Source organism: Heteronotia binoei, chromosome 4 (assembly GCF_032191835.1).
Source record: "Heteronotia binoei isolate CCM8104 ecotype False Entrance Well chromosome 4, APGP_CSIRO_Hbin_v1, whole genome shotgun sequence".
Lineage (NCBI taxonomy): Eukaryota > Metazoa > Chordata > Lepidosauria > Squamata > Gekkonidae > Heteronotia > Heteronotia binoei.
The window spans coordinates 61,329,080-61,346,635 of NC_083226.1; the positions used below are offsets into that span (position 1 = coordinate 61,329,080).

The following is a 17,556-nucleotide window of genomic DNA, read 5'->3' on the forward strand; positions in this document are numbered from 1 at the left end:
ATCCAAATTTCAGGCAATGCCTTAAATTTTGATATCTGTGGATACAATTAGAGCACAAAGCTTTTGTATGCCTTTGAGGTGTTCCTCTCAGAAGTTTCAAGACAGTAGTGGATTTCAGATTCAAGATATCATATGGCTATCTGAAAGCTGACTACAGTTTTGATTTTGAATCATCATCAGTCATGGCAGTAAATATGGCAGTATGCAGAAAATAAGTGATTTTGTTTTGCTGTGGTAGAGTTACATTTGCAGGACAGAAACACGTCATATCTCAACAGATCATTAGAATGTATAGCTGGATAATCCAAATTGATTCCATTGACAGCTTGGATGTCAGCTGGAATTAGTGATAGCAAAAATAACAAGGAAGAAGATAAAACATCTGTATATGTTGAAGTGGGTGATATAATGTTCATGTGTGGCCATTCTTTTGTCCAATTTACTGGACTGATACCTTATATCTTGATCTCTCTAGATTTGTTTTTAGACAGGATCTTAACTGTATCTGTGTCTTGGTAATTGAGTTGGCCTGTTTCCACAACACTCCGACATTTTCTTCATGGCTCTCTGTGCAAAATCTACTTTCCCTCTGTCCTTACGTATAGCTGTATACTCGTAAGCTTTCAGCCTGATGTAATAGTCTGAGAATTTATTGTAGAGGACAGAGATTGGCATTCCATTCAAAATTATCCCAAAAGCAATGCAGAAGAAAGCAAATAGTCGTCCCAGGTGGGTTTCTGGGCACATATCTCCATAGCCCACTGTAGAAATGCTTACCTACGAGCAAACCAAAAATAAGACGGTTAATGAGAAGAACATAATACCATTTTTACGCTGAGGATGGACTTAAAAGAAGAAGATTGGATTTATATCCTGCTCTTCACTCGGCTTCTCAGTGTTTTACAATCTCTTTTCCCTTCCTCTCCCCACAACAGACACCCCGTGAGGTAGGTGCTGAGAGAGATCACCGAGAACTGCTCTTGAAAGAACAGCTCTGCTGAGAATTTGTGGCTGACCCAAGGTCACACCAGCAACTGTATGTGGAAGAGTGGAGAATCAGACTTGGTTCTCCCAGATTAGAGTCTGCACACTTAGCCACTACACCAAATTTGGATTCATTAGAAGTCAATTGTATGCTGCTACATTAGAACTTTCATTACTAAAGCAATTTTTAAGGTCACTGGTATATGTCAATAATTATGTATTTAAACTGGTAACGGTTCTCCAAAGTCTCAGATTGAAGTGCTCCTATGCTCCTGTGGTTGTCTGGTTTATGCACACAAAAATGTGTAAAAATGCATGCATTTGTATTTTGCAGCATGAAGATTTGATTGGTCACAGCTTTCAGAACATATGCATATGAACAAATGGCAGTTTTTGTGCATGCATGTGTTTTTCCTATATAGAAAGGCTAGAGGATAGAAGGTAAGCTTACTGTAGCTTTGAAAGATGCAGACAATCTAAACAGCATAGGATACTGGTAGATCCTTGACTGGATCTTCCCAACAATGTTTAAAGTTAAACTACAACTGTATGCAATCCAGGCTTGGATTAGGGCTGTGTGAGGAAGACAGAGGAGGTTTAATACTTCCAGTTTTGCATGATTTCACTTATCAAAATCCATTCTATTGTGACCATGGAAGGGGAAAAGACAGGCTCCTGCCATTTTCTAACCAAGATTTCTAAGCATCAACAAGGATAGATGGTTTCAGTTGATGAAACCATGAGGTGCTGGAATAATTATCTCCTCGCAGGACCCTAGTCTGAATCAGGGCTGTATGTAGCTGACGTTTAGCTTTAAAAATGCTGGGAAGATCCAGTCATGAATTTGATATTTTTGTTTCTCTATTTTAACTCAAACGAAAGATAAGAGCACCCATCAGTGGGAATTAACCCCCCCTCCCACATTCTGAATGCACATAGTTTGTGCCAAGTAACACTTGTTCTATGGATGATCTTTAGGACGGTATACAAATAAACCTGTTTTTTGCCCATTTGTGCATCTGACATTGGTAGTAATCCCATGGCATCATGGGTGAGAATGCAATGGTGTGGTACAGATTATGACACTACTCTGATACTCTGGTCATTGCACCACTCCTCAGCACAAACTCTTTGGTTAGAACAACAACCCACAGGTTATTTTAAATAAACATAAAAAACCCCAAAGTAGTCTCTTATTTCTTTAAAAATCTGAATATTAAAATGGAGGACGTTTACTTCAGGAATTGTTTCATGAAGCTAAAAAATGTGCCTTTCCTTTTACATTTCCACCGGAACGTTAGTCTTGAAATGTGAACTATATGTACATTGTCTCTCGCATAGAGTAACATATACGAGCCCCTTCCCTTCTACTATGGATGGTATAGTATCCACATGAGCTGTACTGTGGCTTTCCCTAGTCCCTGTCCCTCTATTCTCCTTGGAGAAGAGAAAATTGTCCTGCAAATACTGCTGCTGCAAATGGAAGAACTATGTAGGAGGAGCAGAATGTACAGGGAAGGTTTCCATGAAACTTAGACCAATTTTGCACTAGGGCTTGTTCCGGGTGGAAAGCCTTTTTGTTCCCAGCACTTCTCTTGGTTTTTGCACAAGCTGCTCTGGAGCTTCAAGTTAGCCCACCGCTTTTCTGCGGCGAGCAGAACCACTTGCAAGAGGATCTCACTTGCTGTGGAAAAGTGGCAGGCCAACTCGCAGCTCTGGGGCAGCTTGTGTGAAAACTGAAAGAAGCTTCGGCAACAAAAGGGTTCTCCACCCGGAACAAGCCTGGTGCAAAATCGGTCTTAGTGTCTAAACCAGTTTGCAAGACCATGACCTATTACAACATATGTTGCTAGGAGGGGAAGAAGCAAGTGGAACTGGATCCAAATTATTTGAATTATCCAGATTGCCTAGCTACATGCACTGTTATTGACCCATAGTTTTTGCTTTATATCCCTAGTCATATGTGAGCATTAACGTTTGTGAAATCCAGAAACTCATTCTGTTCCTTTATCTCCATGATGTTGCTTTGCTTATTGCTGATCATAACCTATTCCAGGTTTGATGTTTTGTCATTATGCCAATAAAATGAGAAATGGCTAAACCAGGGCAGCAGCAATGTTCCCTGCCAAGCAGCATCCACGGTTAGTTTAGCCATGGAATATTAATTGAAAAGGCAGCCATGCATAGTGGAGCACTTTTCTCCTTTTTAAGTAGCCTGATGTTACAGATGAATGAAACATACGGCTGGCTCTCTGAGCCTGCACAAGGCAGGCTTATTTGTAGGATGCACCTGGTGCATTTGATGGAATAAAAAGGATTAGTTTGTGGTCTGATGGAAATTAAGTCACTGGAACTGAATGTTAATGCAGGAAGGAAAAAATCTCCAAAAATAAACAATGGGATAAGAGAGAAATGTGTTATTGACAGGAACCTGATGTCTTTTCTTATGTTACATGAAATTTGCTGGTGGCAAACTGAAGGATGAGGGAATATCTTTGGTCTTTTAAAAATAACATTATGGCTATTTATGCCAGTGGCTGGGGTGTTGGACTAGGATCTGGGAGACCCAGGTTCCAATCCTGCCTTGGCTGTGGAAGCTTGCTGACCTTGGGCCAGTGATTGATTCTGTCTCAGCATAACCTGTAGGGCTGCTATAGGATAAAATGGAGGCTGAAATAATGCTGTAGACTGTTTTGAGTTCCCTACTGAGGAGAAAATCAGGGTGCAAATCTCTCTTTTGGGGGGCATGCACCACATGCATCAGTGCATTTTAAGAATTTTATTTATTTATATCTCACCCTTCCCACCGAGGCAGGCTCAGGGCAGCTCACACGGTCATGCATATGCATGAATATAAACATAAAACATTAAAACAGTCAAAACAATTTAAAGCATAGAAATTGACATGTGAAATTGACATTCCCCAGTGAATCTGATCTAGCTGACATATGCATGTGAATGCTGGACCCATGCAAACAGGGCCGGGTACACAAGTCTTTCCAGTCAGATCTGTTCTCCATCTATGGTGGTGAGCAGATTAGGAAGAACCACACAATTGGTTCCCCTGTTCACTTACATATAACAACTATGTAGTGTCATATCACAAGCACCTAGTATGCAACAGTTCATACACTTGAAAGAGGCATTGGTCTGAGGTAGTGTTTGGTTATGCCACAGAATATCAAATTGCACTCTTGAATGTTGCTGAAATTAAATGACAAGCCATCAGGAAGTAGGGTTGACAAGTCTAATTCAAGAAATATCTGGGGACTTTGGGAGTGTAGCCAGGAGACGTTGGGGGTGGAGCCAGGAGTAAGAGTGTGACAAGCATAACAACTCCAAGGGGAGTTCTGGCATCACATTTATAGGGACTGCACACCTTTTAAATGTCTTCCCTCCATTGGAAATAATGAAGGATAGGGGCACCTACTTTGGAGGCTCATAAAATTGGACCCCCTGGTCCAATGTTTTTGAAACTTGGAAGGTATTCTGTGGAGAGGTACCAGATGCTATGCTGAAAATGTGATGCCTCTGCTTCAAAAAACAGGGCCCCCCCTCAGAGCCCTACACACCCGTAGAGCAATTCTCCATTACACCCTATGGGAATCAGTCTCCATAGGGAATAATGGGGTGCCCAGCAGACATTTCCCTCCCCCCCTGCCCATTTCTGATGACCCTGAAGTGCGGGGATGGCCACCAAACTGGGGAATCCCCTGCCCCCACCTGGGGATTAGCAACCCTATCAGGAAGTGCTTGTCGATGGAACAGGCTTGCAGGGTATCCACAGACTGAATCATACCATTTGTCACTATTTTAAGGTTTTATAGCTGCTATTGTTCTTTTGGTGTAGTTGTATGTCTTCTTCCCATTACAATCCTTCCTGTTTCTCTAGACCAGCAACTATGAACAGTGGATATATGGTCTTTCTCTCCCCTTTCCCAACCTTCAACCAAACATGTGGTTTTCATTTCACTGACATTCTGGTTTAGATATTGTGGGTCACCAGTAGGCCCATTCCTTTACAAGTTCTCTAAGCATTTATCATTGTAAAAACTCTGATTCCTTTAAGGTTAATAATCCCATACAATTAAAGGATTGACCGGCATATGGATGGTCAGGAAAAGGCCAGGACTTTTTTTTTTAAAATCTAGGGTAGCCGTGTTGGTCTGAAGCAGCAGAACAAAGTTTGAGTCCAGTGGCACCTTTAAGACCAGCAAAGTTTAATTCTGGGTATAAGGTTTCGTGTCAGTTTTGTTGTTGAATTTCACTAGATGCAGGGCTTTTTTTCTGGGGGAACACGGTGGAATGGAATTCCAGAACTACTTTTTGGAAACAAAAGTCTCAAGAAATGTTTAAAAGATCAGGAGCACGCATATGTTTCTCTTTCATTTCCCTCTTAAGAGTTTCGGCACCTCTTTTTCCAGAAAAAGAAAAAGCCCTGGCATCCACACTCTTCAAAATGGGATGGTATGTATTGAATGCAGCTCAAAGGGGTGTTGTAATATATACAAGCAGCCTCTAGGGGCAAGTTTCTGCTTTGGTTGTCTTTCAGTTTTGGCCCTGTAGGGCTCCTGTATGGCAGTCAGCGGTTGAGCAAGCTGATCGTGGCTGACTGAAAGACAACCAAAGAGAGAGAATGGGTCAAAGACCTGAATTTTTAAAAAAGCATTCTTAAGTTGAAGCAAACCTGTTACTCACAATGCTACATATGGTGGCAAGGATAAACTGAAGGTATCCTGGCAACTGAGCAACCACAGAAAGGTGTGCTTTTGCTTTGTGAGTAGTTCCTTAGCTGAGAGAATGGCCGCCACAGGAGGGACTGTTTCACAGGTTGATCAGCAACAAAAGATTTGGGAGGAATACTGTGAAATTCTTACTCGTTTGCCCTGCAAATGATGTCATAGATGAGGATAAAAAGAGAGCAATTCTGCTCAGCAATGTAGGAATGCTATATTTTCATAAATTTGCAAATACCTTTTATATTCTATTTCAATCTATTAGATGGCTTCTCTGTTTTGTAGCCACATTGGAAGTATCTGTATGCCTGTTTATAAGATCTGTTATCCAGGGTTGCCAATCCCCAGTTGGGAGGCCCTCCATTATACCCAATGGAGATCGGTTCCTACAGAGTATAATGGAAAATCAATTTGTGGGGCTCTGGGGGGCTGGTTCTTTTATTTTTTATTTAATAGGCTTATATTCCACCTTTTCCCGTAAATGGGCTCAAGGCAGATCACAGCATATAAAAATAGCAATAAAAATCTACATATCAAAGTTAAAACACCAATTTAAAATTAACAGTAAAAACAATAACTTTGAGGTATTGGCTCCAAATTTTAAGCATAGCATTGGTGCCTTTCCTCAAACCGCCCGCCCCCCCCCCCCAAGTTTCAAAAAGATTGGACCAAAAAGAGCCCCAAAAGAAGGTGCTCCTATTCTCTAGTGCAGGGGTGTCAAACTCATTTGTTACGATGGCTGGATCTGACATAAATGAGACCTTGTTGGCCCAGGCCAGGCCATGTCAGACTGGGCCATGCGTGTGTACCTATTTAAGATTAGGTAGCAGAGATATTAGGTACCAGAGATTTAAACTTTTTAAAGGACACAGACAAACACAATTAAAGATTTAAAAAAAAACTTGCTTAAAACATTCGCATTTGTTTGTCTTAAAGGTGCTTTCTTTGTATTTTTCCCACGGGATCCAGGGAACTGGGCAAAGGAAGCTCTGGCTCCTTTCCTCTCTCCCCAGGGGACTAGGAGGGGGAGGAACAAATGGAGAAACCTGAGGTTTTGCTCTGCAGCTCCTGCGCCTTGCAAAGCAAGCTGTTATGCAGAAGGAAACAGAGAGGGAGAAGGAAGCAGACGAGCCAGATTCTATCAGGGGCCTGATAGGAGTCCTCTGGGGGCCTGATTTGGCCCCTGGGCAGCATGTTTGACACCCCTGCTCTAATATTTCCAAAAGGAGAGAAGGCATTTAAAAGATGCATGGTCCCTTTAAAAGTGATAGCCAGAACCCCCTTTGGAGTTCAATCATTCTTGTCACAGATTTCAGGTTTTCACGGTTGGTAACATAGAATCTTTTGGGATCAAGTGCCGTGTTCTACTGGAGAAAGTTTTCCTTCCAGACGTTTCGTTCTCAGCTGCGGAGAACATCCTCAGTGGCGTTGCAGCCGGAGCAGGCGCTCAGACCTTCTTGGCTGCTGTGCATTGAGTGGGGCCAGGGCTGCTGGAGAGCTGCTATTTCTAGGCTGGAGGGGGAGTGATGAAAGGGCAATTGGTTTGTGGATGTGCCCATTGTTTGGTGGGGCTTCCTGGAAGGGTAGTGATAAGGAAACTGGCTGTTGAATGTGACCATTGTTCCGTGTTAATTGCTGGGAGGGTTGGAAGGGGGTTGAAGATAAGGAAGATGGTTGTTGACTGTGCTGATTGTTCTGTGGAATTTGCTGGTTGTTCTGAGACTTTCTGCAATTTATAGTCTGTAGGGTGTTTTGCAGAGCTGGGTACCAAGATTGGTGGATGAAAATGCCTTCTTCCTTTCTGTTAAAATTGTGCTGGTGTTTGTAAATCTCAATAGCTTCTCTGTTCAGGCAGGTATGATAATGTGAGACCGTAGAAAGGACTTCAGTTCTTTCAAAGTGGATGACGTGGTCTCCTTCTTGAAGTGCATGTTCAGCTACAGCTGATTTTTCTGGCTGAAACAAGCGACAGTGTCTCTTGTGTTCGGTGAGACGGGTGTTGATACTGCGTTGGGTAGTACCAATGTAGACTGCACCACAGGAGCAGTATCAACACCCGTCTCACCGAACACAAGGTCTGAGCGCCTGCAACGCCACTGAGGATGTTCTCCGCAGCTGAGAACGAAACGTCTGGAAGGAAAACTTTCTCCAATAGAACACGGCACTTGATCCCGAAAGATTCTACAAACCCTAATTCGTGTCACAACCTTGCTCCTGGCTACACCCCCAGAGTTCCCAGATATTTCCTGAGTGGCAACCCTAGATAACATCCTCGGAACTAATAGCCCAGGATTTATTTCCCATTTCAAGGAATGAATCACACCCACTTCACACAAAATTAGTTTTCTCAATGGAAGTCAGCTCTATACAAAGCCCTCGCACAATAAAAATGGATGTGTCCATATTTTGCCACAAGTATTTAGGGAGGGAAGTAACAAGTGGGAAAATGCACAACTGACTACTTCTTCATATGAAGGAGGAAGCAGCACAGTTTTCATGTTTGATGAAGGCTGGCATCTCCGCAAAGACTTCTGAAAACAAACTATTAAAATTTTGCATGTGAGTCTCTTCTGTGTATGAGTTAGCTGAGATATTGTAATCATTCAGTTGTGCTATAAACAATGTCATATGTTTCAGTCATTGTGACTTATGAGAAACTTAAACCAGAGACCTGTAAATTATAATCAACCATGCCAAATGATCCTTCCCTGTTTATTTTTGTCCAGTGCTGCTAGCTCAGTATAAATAAACCAAAATATCATTCTGCACTCTGTTATAGCTACTACCAGCAGCTGTCTGGAAAGCCTAATAAAGGACAGCCATCTTATCTGCCTGCCTGTCAGCTCTACAGATGAATGCGCGTTAAAAACAAAAAACCTTACTGGGGCGGTTTCCTAAAATTGCTTTGATTTTTTTTCAACTGTTGTACAGAAAATAATGAAAGCAAACTTTTAATTGCATTGGAAACCTTTGGGCAGAGCTGTTTTTACAAACTCACTTAAGAAAGTAAATGCTAGCAGCATCGTGAGCTATCAGAAAGTGCAGATAAGTCACTGCAAAATTAAGGCTAGCAGTGGAGGCTTATGCTCTGCCTTTCATTTCCCTCTTTGCCTTTCTCAGGAAGCAGCAGGAAATCTTGGCACAGCATAGCCACAAATACCCATCCAATTCAAACTCTACTTCACTGATTATAGCCTGATCTGCTAAAACTAATGTTTGAAAGCTTCCAGCTGAAGGGTGTGTGTGTGTGGGCATGGGCATATTGTCTGAAAGCAAAGCTCAGGGCAGATGTCCTGAAATCTGAGTCCACTTTGCTGGTTTCAACCATGCAGTAGATCTCTGTAAAGATGAGACATGGGAGAAAACAGTGTGAAATAACAAGATAGGTACTTACGGCAGCCCACCACCAGGCATGTGGGATGCTGGTGAAATTTGTGCTGGAAACATCATGCTCCACTGTGTAGACCATGGCAGAGAAGGCAAAAATTCCCAGGGCGATGAAGAGCAAGAGGCAGCCCACCTGCTGATAGCACTGGCGCAAAGTGAAGCCAAAGGCTCGTAACCCTGTAGAATGGCGAGCCAATTTGAGGATGCGGAAAATGCGCATAAGGCGCATGATGCGTAGCACCTGTCCTACCTTTCCCACTCGTCCCACCTTCTCAATGTCATGCTCATGCTGTGAGCCTTGGCCACGAGGCTGGTCCTCATCAACAAAGTGTTCCAACACTAGCTGCAGGTAAAGGGGCAGTATTGCAATAAGGTCCACAGCATTGAGTGTGCTACAAGCAAAGCGCCGTATGTCTGGGGTGGAGATCAGCCGCAGCACATATTCCAGTGTGAAGAACGCAATGCAAAATGTCTCCACATGTTCCAGCATGGGATGAATCTCTCCAGTGCTTTGGTCCTTGTGCTGCATCTCCTCTACAGTATTGAGAGCCAGTGCTACCACTGAGATGAGCACAAAGAAACTAGAGGTCACTCCCATGGCTTTTGCCATTGTAGAGGAGAAGGGTTTTTCCATGAGGTTCCAAAGGTGCCAACGCTGTTCTGCATAGTGCATGTGGCAGAAGAGATGCTCACTTTCCTGGGCTGCAGCTTGAGCCTGAAGCTCCTGCTGCACTTTCAGCTGCTCATTCAGCTCGTCACATCTCTCCTCAAAGCAAACACGGCAGCACCGTGGTGTGTACTTCAGCCTAACTCCCCAGTAACTCAACTCTTCCAAGAAGCTGAAGGGGCATAGCTCATCTCGCACCAGTAGAACACCTGAAGCATAGAAATTGTAAACCAGCTGGAAGACAGCAGGATCGCGATCAAAGAAATATTCATCACCTTGAGCTGCATAGTCATCACATAGACCTAGCTGACAACTGCGGTCAGTGGAAGTGGCCAAGAGGCCCAGCCGTGTTGTAGGGTAGATTGCCACTGCCTGGTAAGTAAGGCGGTAGCTGTGACCACCAACATTAATGTTCAGCACTGATGAAGATGTAGCAGTCCTGGGAGCAAAGGCAGGAGTGAATGGAAACAATGTGGGGCATCTCTCCTCTTCCTCCTCCTCATATTCCTCCTTCTCCAAGCTGTTCTTTTCAGTTTCTTGGGATAATTGCACCAGGGATCTCCACTTAGTAATACCAAATCCTTGGGTTGCTGTATCTACATACCATGTTTCTTTATGTTCCTCTGTTAATTCCAAGGTGGCATCACAAGCTACTGCTTGTAAGTTTGAAACCTGGGGTTGTCTTCTCTGCTTAAAACTCCACATGTCAGCTGCATGCAACTCCTTTTGTCACCACCACGGTTACAGAATGTGTTCTTGTTGCTGTTTTCCCACCAGCTTCCTCTTGTCTGAAACATCCAGCACCCAAGCAGCTTCACATTTCTTGCTCTTCCAGCCACCAGCTCCAGTTGTTGTTAAAACTCAGTGTGGGATACAGATACATCGGGGCTGCTGTTGACTGCTTTAATCTTGCTGACAGGGAAGATCTGAGTGCTTAGAGAAGGGGATTTAAAGGCTATTATCCTGTTTCAGCCTCGGCTCCCTCTCTGTGTGACGTGGATGATTATGGATCCAGAAATCTGTGGATAATCAGTTCCAAAAAGCAGTGTTATAGCTGCTAATAAGAGCGGAAAAATCAAACACTTTCCTGTTTAAAATTTTTGGGAATTACAACATTTCCAGAATAGGGGTGGAAAAATCTACCCATGAGAGAAAAGTAATGGACTTTTTTGAATTTATCGGAAAGCTTTTTCCTGACTCAGTTTCTCAGTGCTGTTTCCTCTATGCTGTATTATCAGTATTTCTTAGAGAAACTTATAGGTTACAGGTTGTTTGTGGAAGCTCCCTGTGGCAACCACAATACTTGTAAATGTCTTAATTTGTCTTACAATCCAACTTTGTGTGATGTATAGTCAACGAATTGGTACTTGGCAGCCTCCACATGGGAACAGTGGCATTTTCATAGATCCTGAGTGAGCACAACACTTTTTGCCAACTGTACAATGTGTGTGTGTTAAGTGCCATCAAGTCACTGCAGTGCCAACCCTATGAATTAATGTCCTCGAAAGCATTTCATCATTACCAGCTTTGCGCTAGTCTTACATACCGAGGACCATGGCTTCCTTGATTGAGTCAATCCATCTCATGTTAGATCTTTTTCTTTTCCTGCTTTTTGACTTTTCATAGCATTATTGTCCTTTCCAGTGACTCTTGTCTTCCTCATAAGGTGGCCAGAATACAGTAATTTAGTCATTTTAAATTCTAGGGTGAGCTCAGGATTGATATGGTCAAGAATTCAGTTTGTGTATATTTCTCTGGCGTGACTTGGTCCATGGCGTTGCAAAGAGTCACATTTGAATGTGCGACTGAACAACATATTTCTCTACTGTGGCATTAAACTGGAAATTCAGTATCCTGAGGGGTGAGGGAAGCAAGCTGTGATCTTGAAAATATTCAGGCAATTATGGGTTACATTTCAGAAGCCAGAGGGCAATTGAACAGAATTTATTATTATTATTTATTGCATTTAATGAATTGCCCTATCACAGCTAGTGCCAGGCAGTCAAAATGTACAGAACACTGCAAAACTCTTTGCCCATACCCTTCAGTTGTAAAGAGAGTATAAATTATTCAGTATGTCACCATATGCACAATTGCTTAATCTGTAGAGATTGTGCAGTTCTGCTTCTTCTGGAACAGAATTTGTCTCTTGGGGGCTGAGTTAATTCTAAGTATATAGAACTCTGATAATAAGCTGCAATTAATAATGCAGCCTTACATGTTGTTGATGATGATGGTGGTGGTGATGATGTTGGATTTATATCCCGCCTTTCATTCTGAATCTCAAAGCAGCTCACAATCCCTCTTATCTTCCTGCCCCTTCAACAGACACCCTTGAAGTGGATGGGGCTGAGAGGGCTCTCACAGCAGCTTTCCTTTCAACGACTGCTCTGCGATAACTATGGCTGACCTAAGGCCATTCCAGCAGCTGCAAGTGGAGGAGTAGGGAATCAAACCCAGTTGTCCCAGATAAGAGTCCATGCACTTAACCACTACACCAAACTGGCTCTTGTTTTAATTTTAAAGCAAGTGAATCTTGTTCCTTCTCTTGCAAGGGTTTAAGAATGGGGGAATCACTAGAGCAAAGCAATTATAGTAGGAAGGCAAAATGCATCTGGGTAGTGGGAACTGGGTTTTAGAACTCAGGCACTGTTCAAGAATATATCAAAAACCACAAAGTAATTTCTTCCTTTGGTTGCTAGGTCAATCCTGTTTTTAGCTTTGCTGTTGATTTTGACCAGAGGCGTTGCCAAAAAACATCCACGATGCTAAGGCCTGGTGCTCTAAATACAGGGGTTCTTCAGGGGGAGCTGCCTCCTGTGAGGAGTCATCTTAGCTTTGGGGTGATTCCTCCCCCTTCTTTATCCAAGGGCCCCAGCTCACCAGCCTGAATCAGTGAAATCATTTTAATGCTGGACTAGGACCAGGAAAACCCAAATCAAACCCCTCCTTATTGTGAAAGTTACTGAATGACCTTGGGCCAGTCATTCTTTCTCAGCCTAATTATACAGGGTTATTGTGAAGGTAAAATGAAGTACCACATCTGCTGCTCTGAGTTCCCTGGAAGATGGGCAGGATAAAAATGCAAATAGATAAAAATCTCTCCACCATGTCTCCCTGTGGATGTATGCTTGGCTGAGGACGACAGTATGATTTCATTTTTGCATTGCTTTGTTTACCTTCCCTAGATCCCCTCATGTTATATCATCCCAGGCAGAATCACTCTTTAGCCAACTGGCTGCCTGCCTGTCCCTCTCTCTCCATGTACTTAAGTCAGATATCTCCTCGTGCCAATCATAATATATTGCCACTCTTCAAGAGTTGCCTCAGATTCTACTAAATATGCTGGTAACTTTACAGGAAAATAGAAGATGTTTCACTAACAGCTTTAAAGCTTCTACAGTATCTGGGACAATATCAGTATCCTAAAGAACTTGGACCCCAAGGGGAGCAGCGTGCATTCCTGAACTGAACAGAGGAGTGTGGGTGGGTGGGGTGCCCAATTCAAATGGCCATCAAGAACTCCATACTGAATTCTGTCTGATTAGGATGGAAGCCCTACAGAAGGGGGATAGGATTAGCAATTAGGGTTGGCAGGTCCTACATCATTGTCGGTGGGGGGATCCTGGATCTGCTCCAGGAGTCTTCTCCTGTGTGTGCTTTGCGTGCACAGTGAAATTGGAAGTGATGTCATCACATTGCTGACATTGTGTGCAATACTCTAGGTTTTGGACAAAACCTCTAGGGTTTTTTGCTACAAAATCATAGAGTTTGCCCCCAAACCAGAGCATTGTTCCGTGATGTCATGCGATGACACCTCTGTTTTGGGGTGGAGTTTCCCCCACCAGCCAATTGACTAGCAGCAGATTGGAGTCCCAAAGACCTCAACCGTATTACCAACCCCAGGTTGGAAAATTCCTGGAGATTTGGGGGTAGAGGCTGGAAGAGGGGAGGAACCTCAACCTGGTATAATGCCATAGAGGCCACCCTCCAAAGTAGCCATTTTATCCAAGAGAATTGTTGCACTTCTGGGAGATCTCCATGCTCAACTGGAGGCTGCAACCCTACCAGTAAGGCAGAACCTCTGCCTCAGAAGAAACATTTAGGCCTAATTGATCTCTTTTGTTTTATGAATATTAAGAATGGAGAATGAAGCCAGTGAACAGATCCCTGAACATTTTCTTCAACAATGAAAGTGGGAATCAAGGGGGATATGTTCCAGCTCAGGACAAGATGAGGCCTCTGTGAATGGAATTTTATTGCAAGGTAGAGAATGCCCAGTGAAAACAGGGAGTGCATGATTAGGGAAAAAGAAGAATTTCCTGAAAATCAATGCCTCCAGTCTATGTCTCTCTTCCTGGGGAGTCACTATTGGGGGGGGCACAGTTTTGGATACATCCTATTCTGAACCACGCCTCTCAGAAGTATGTAGATGAAAACAAACGGAAAGAGGATTATTGGTGCAGATTTGGGGAGATTTGTAGAACAAACAGCCTAAGGATTCTGGTGGAGTTTATGCTCTTTGTGATTGCTGGAGGCTACTATGTTCCATTTGTAAGAAATTTTGTTGAGACACTAATTGAGAAAGGGCGGAGCTCTTGAGGAAAACACGAAACTGCTTATATTCGAATAGCAAGTCAGGCTCAGGGATTCTTCTCTCCTATTTGGAATCTTGTCTCTTGTTCTAGAGAAGTCCCATTGGAAGTGGAAGAAAGGAGGAAACACTCTTTATGGGACTATATTTGTAGAACACCTGGTTTTGGACTGAAAAGGTTTTCACCATTCATGGACTGCAAAATTCATTTAATTTGTTTGATTATTCAACACTAATACACATACATACGTTTGTTGCAAATCGCATGGTCTTTTCATTGTTTTTGTCTAGCTTGGAGACTGTGGTGCCTTGTGTTTTGTTAGCTTTTCCTGAATGTAGAGCACCTGCAAGCAAAATCATGACTGTTTTTTCCAGTGACTTCTATGCTTTTCCAAGCAGCTTCCTTGTGTATTTGCATCTTTTGTATACTGAGAGAGTAATGCTGTATCACCAAAACCAGAAATTCTAATATTTACTGTCTTTGGGGGCAGCTTCTAAATAAACAACCCAGTTCTCAAGGATCAACTATTTCAGTACAATAATAATTAAACTAAACAAGTAGGGACACACAAAGAACTTGCAGAAGGGGTCATCCCATTCCCGTATCTTTGCTTATTCCTCTGCCCCACCATCCTCTCTTTCTCTCCCCCCCCCCCCCGATTCCTTCCCTCACATCTATTATCACTTTCTTTCTCTATTATTCTACATTCTCTTTGTCTCTCCCCCATGCCTACTGTCACCATCCCTCCCTCCCCCCATCTCCCACCCCATTACTCTCTCTCCCTGCCCCCATCTCTCCCACCAGCCCCATGGTGGGAGAGATGGTTTTCTCATCAGCACCTCTGGACCAACACCAGTCCCATTGCACTTCATTAATTAATTCTATATATTTTCTTCACTTATACCCAGCGGGGACATAAAGCAGTGTACAGTGTTCTCCTCTTCATTTTATTCTCACAAGCAGGGCTTTTCTTGAGCAGGAACACACAGGAACCCAGCTTCCTTGACAGAGCCTGTGCCTGCCTGCCTTTTGCAACTCAGCAGCAAGAGAAGGCCATCAGGTGTTGGTTGCAGCAGTTGAGGGCCACCTGGTTTCAATGATATGCCAACCTCTTGCAACCTGCCAGCAGTAGGTGGTCATGTGGCATCAGCCACAGAGCACTACCCACAGCTCTGCTGCCCCTGCTCCTCAGAGGTGGTGATGGTGTGATTATGATGGTAGAGGACTGTAGCAGCAGTTCTCCCCCAAGCTCTCTCACTGTTGCTGCCTCACCACCTCAGAAGCCACTGAAGAGATGCAGTGTCAATTCTGTGTATGCCCTGAGGGGTTTGTTTACAGGGGAATTCCCCCCACCCATCAATTTTTAATAAGTTTGTAAAAAATCTCTGCAAACCTGGAGTTTCTCCCATGTTTGTAGACAAAACCTCCTTTCTCTCCATCTGCAGATTTTGGTATCCCTTGATTAGAGTACTGTTGGCTTATCCTGTCAGCTGTTGCCTCCATAACGGAATTATTCTATATACATAGCTTATACAACACACTGTAGGAACGGAGCTGGGTGTGACTAGCAAGGACCAATGGGAGGGGATGACATTGACTGGAGTCTGGAGGCAAGGGGTGTAGATTTCACCTTTCCTTCTATAATTAGAGCACTGAGGAGGCCCTCTTCAATATTAGTCTATAACAGAATAATACATTGCAGAAAATTCATGTGTCCCTGCCTTCACTCATTTATATCAGTATTCTATGTCATACAGCATAGTCTCCAAATATTAAAACTACTTCATTAATTCTATATATTTTCTTCTTCACTTATACCCAGCGGGGACATAAAGCAGTGTACAGTGTTCTCCTCTTCATTTTATTCTCACAAGCAGGGCTTTTCTTGAGCAGGAACACAAGGGAATGCAGTTCTGGCTGGTTTGGCATCTCAGATCCTAGTCTGACACTTTAACCACTACTACACTGTGCTAGTTCTCATTATTCTGTCTTAGCTGTTTTAATCATTGCATATCTATTTTATTACTGAATGTGTAATTTTAATACTTATTAATTTAATTGTTTGTGGGATTTTATGTTGTGAGCTGCCCTGAGCCTGCTTCGACGGGGATGGCGGGATATAAATCAAATAAATAAATAAAAATATTTGATGATCATCATGCAAAAGTCACAGGAGCCCTAGGCCTGCTGTGTTGAAAACCTATGCTTGTATCTGGAGATCCCAGCAAATGAACATTTCTGGGGTTTGGGGAAGGACATCATTCACCCTTTTCTAAAACTCACCGTATCCTATACAAATATGCTGTGTTAGTACAGCATACAGTATGATGGCTTACAGTATGATCTATAAGAAAGTTTCCTTCAGCCCCACTGATTTGAATGGAATGTATCTGAGTCACCTTGTATGCATGCTCATGAAAGCATATGTTTTCCCTTCCAGGCCCATGCAATGACTCAGCTGTTTTGTAAGTTTTGGACTGCCCAAAAGTTTAAGACATGTGGACTGAAATGAATGTCAAATATTTACTGGCACAATTCAATGAACGTTTGCTGTGAATAAATAAAATTGAGTTCAATGGGATTGACAGCCTGACCTTGTTTAATCAGAAGCTTGCTCAGTTCAATGGGGTTTACTCCCAGTAAGTGTACATTGATTGAAAGGAATTCAGATAGGTACCTAAGAACTGTGGCTTTAATGGAAGTCTGACACTGGTTGAGTTTTGCCCATTGACAATAATAATACTCAAGAGTAATCAGTGAGGTATTTTTAAAAATAAATAGAAGAGTTAATGCACATGCTAAACAGAAGACAAAATTCACAAGCAGAGTTAGAAAAGCTGGAAATGTACAGAGTACATAAGCCCTGGTTTATTGACCATCAGTTCAAAAAGGTAAGTTAACTTCAGCTAAAAACAAGAAAACATAAATCCTTCTTCCATTTCCATGGAAATAAGTACTTACAGCCACAGCTCACTTTCAAATGTATGTTATTGCCTGGTCTTTTTTTGAGCACGAATACATAGGAACGCAGTTCCAGGTGCCTTGGTGTCAGGGGTGTGGCTTAATATGCAAATGAGTTCCTGCTGCACTTTTTCTTTTTAAAAACCCTGGTTATTGCTGTGATTGTCATCTCTTTTCCTTGGTTCCTTTGATGACTAAGATGATGAAATATCATATGGCCTCCTTG

General features: G+C 42.8%; 1 protein-coding gene across 1 annotated transcript; it reads right to left on the reverse strand.

The window, feature by feature from the left end:
• Positions 1-494: 494 nt before the first annotated feature.
• KCNV2 (potassium voltage-gated channel modifier subfamily V member 2) lies at positions 495-10,680 on the reverse strand. Its single transcript, XM_060236403.1, has 2 exons — positions 9,115-10,680; positions 495-777 (listed from the first exon to the last, which is right to left on the reverse strand). The coding sequence occupies exons 1-2, from the start codon at positions 10,477-10,479 to the stop codon at positions 496-498; spliced, it is 1,647 nt and encodes a 548-aa protein (XP_060092386.1). The 5' UTR covers positions 10,480-10,680; the 3' UTR covers position 495.
• Between the last annotated feature and the right edge of the window lie 6,876 nt (positions 10,681-17,556).

Coding starts and splice junctions, on each gene's coding strand:
- KCNV2 (XM_060236403.1), bottom strand. CDS start 10,479: ATGTGGAGTTTTAAGCAGAGAAGACAACCCCAGGTTTCAAACTTACAA. Junction 778..9,114: donor ATGCCTGGTGGTGGGCTGCC/GTAAGTACCTAT, acceptor GTTTGCTCGTAG/GTAAGCATTTCTACAGTGGG.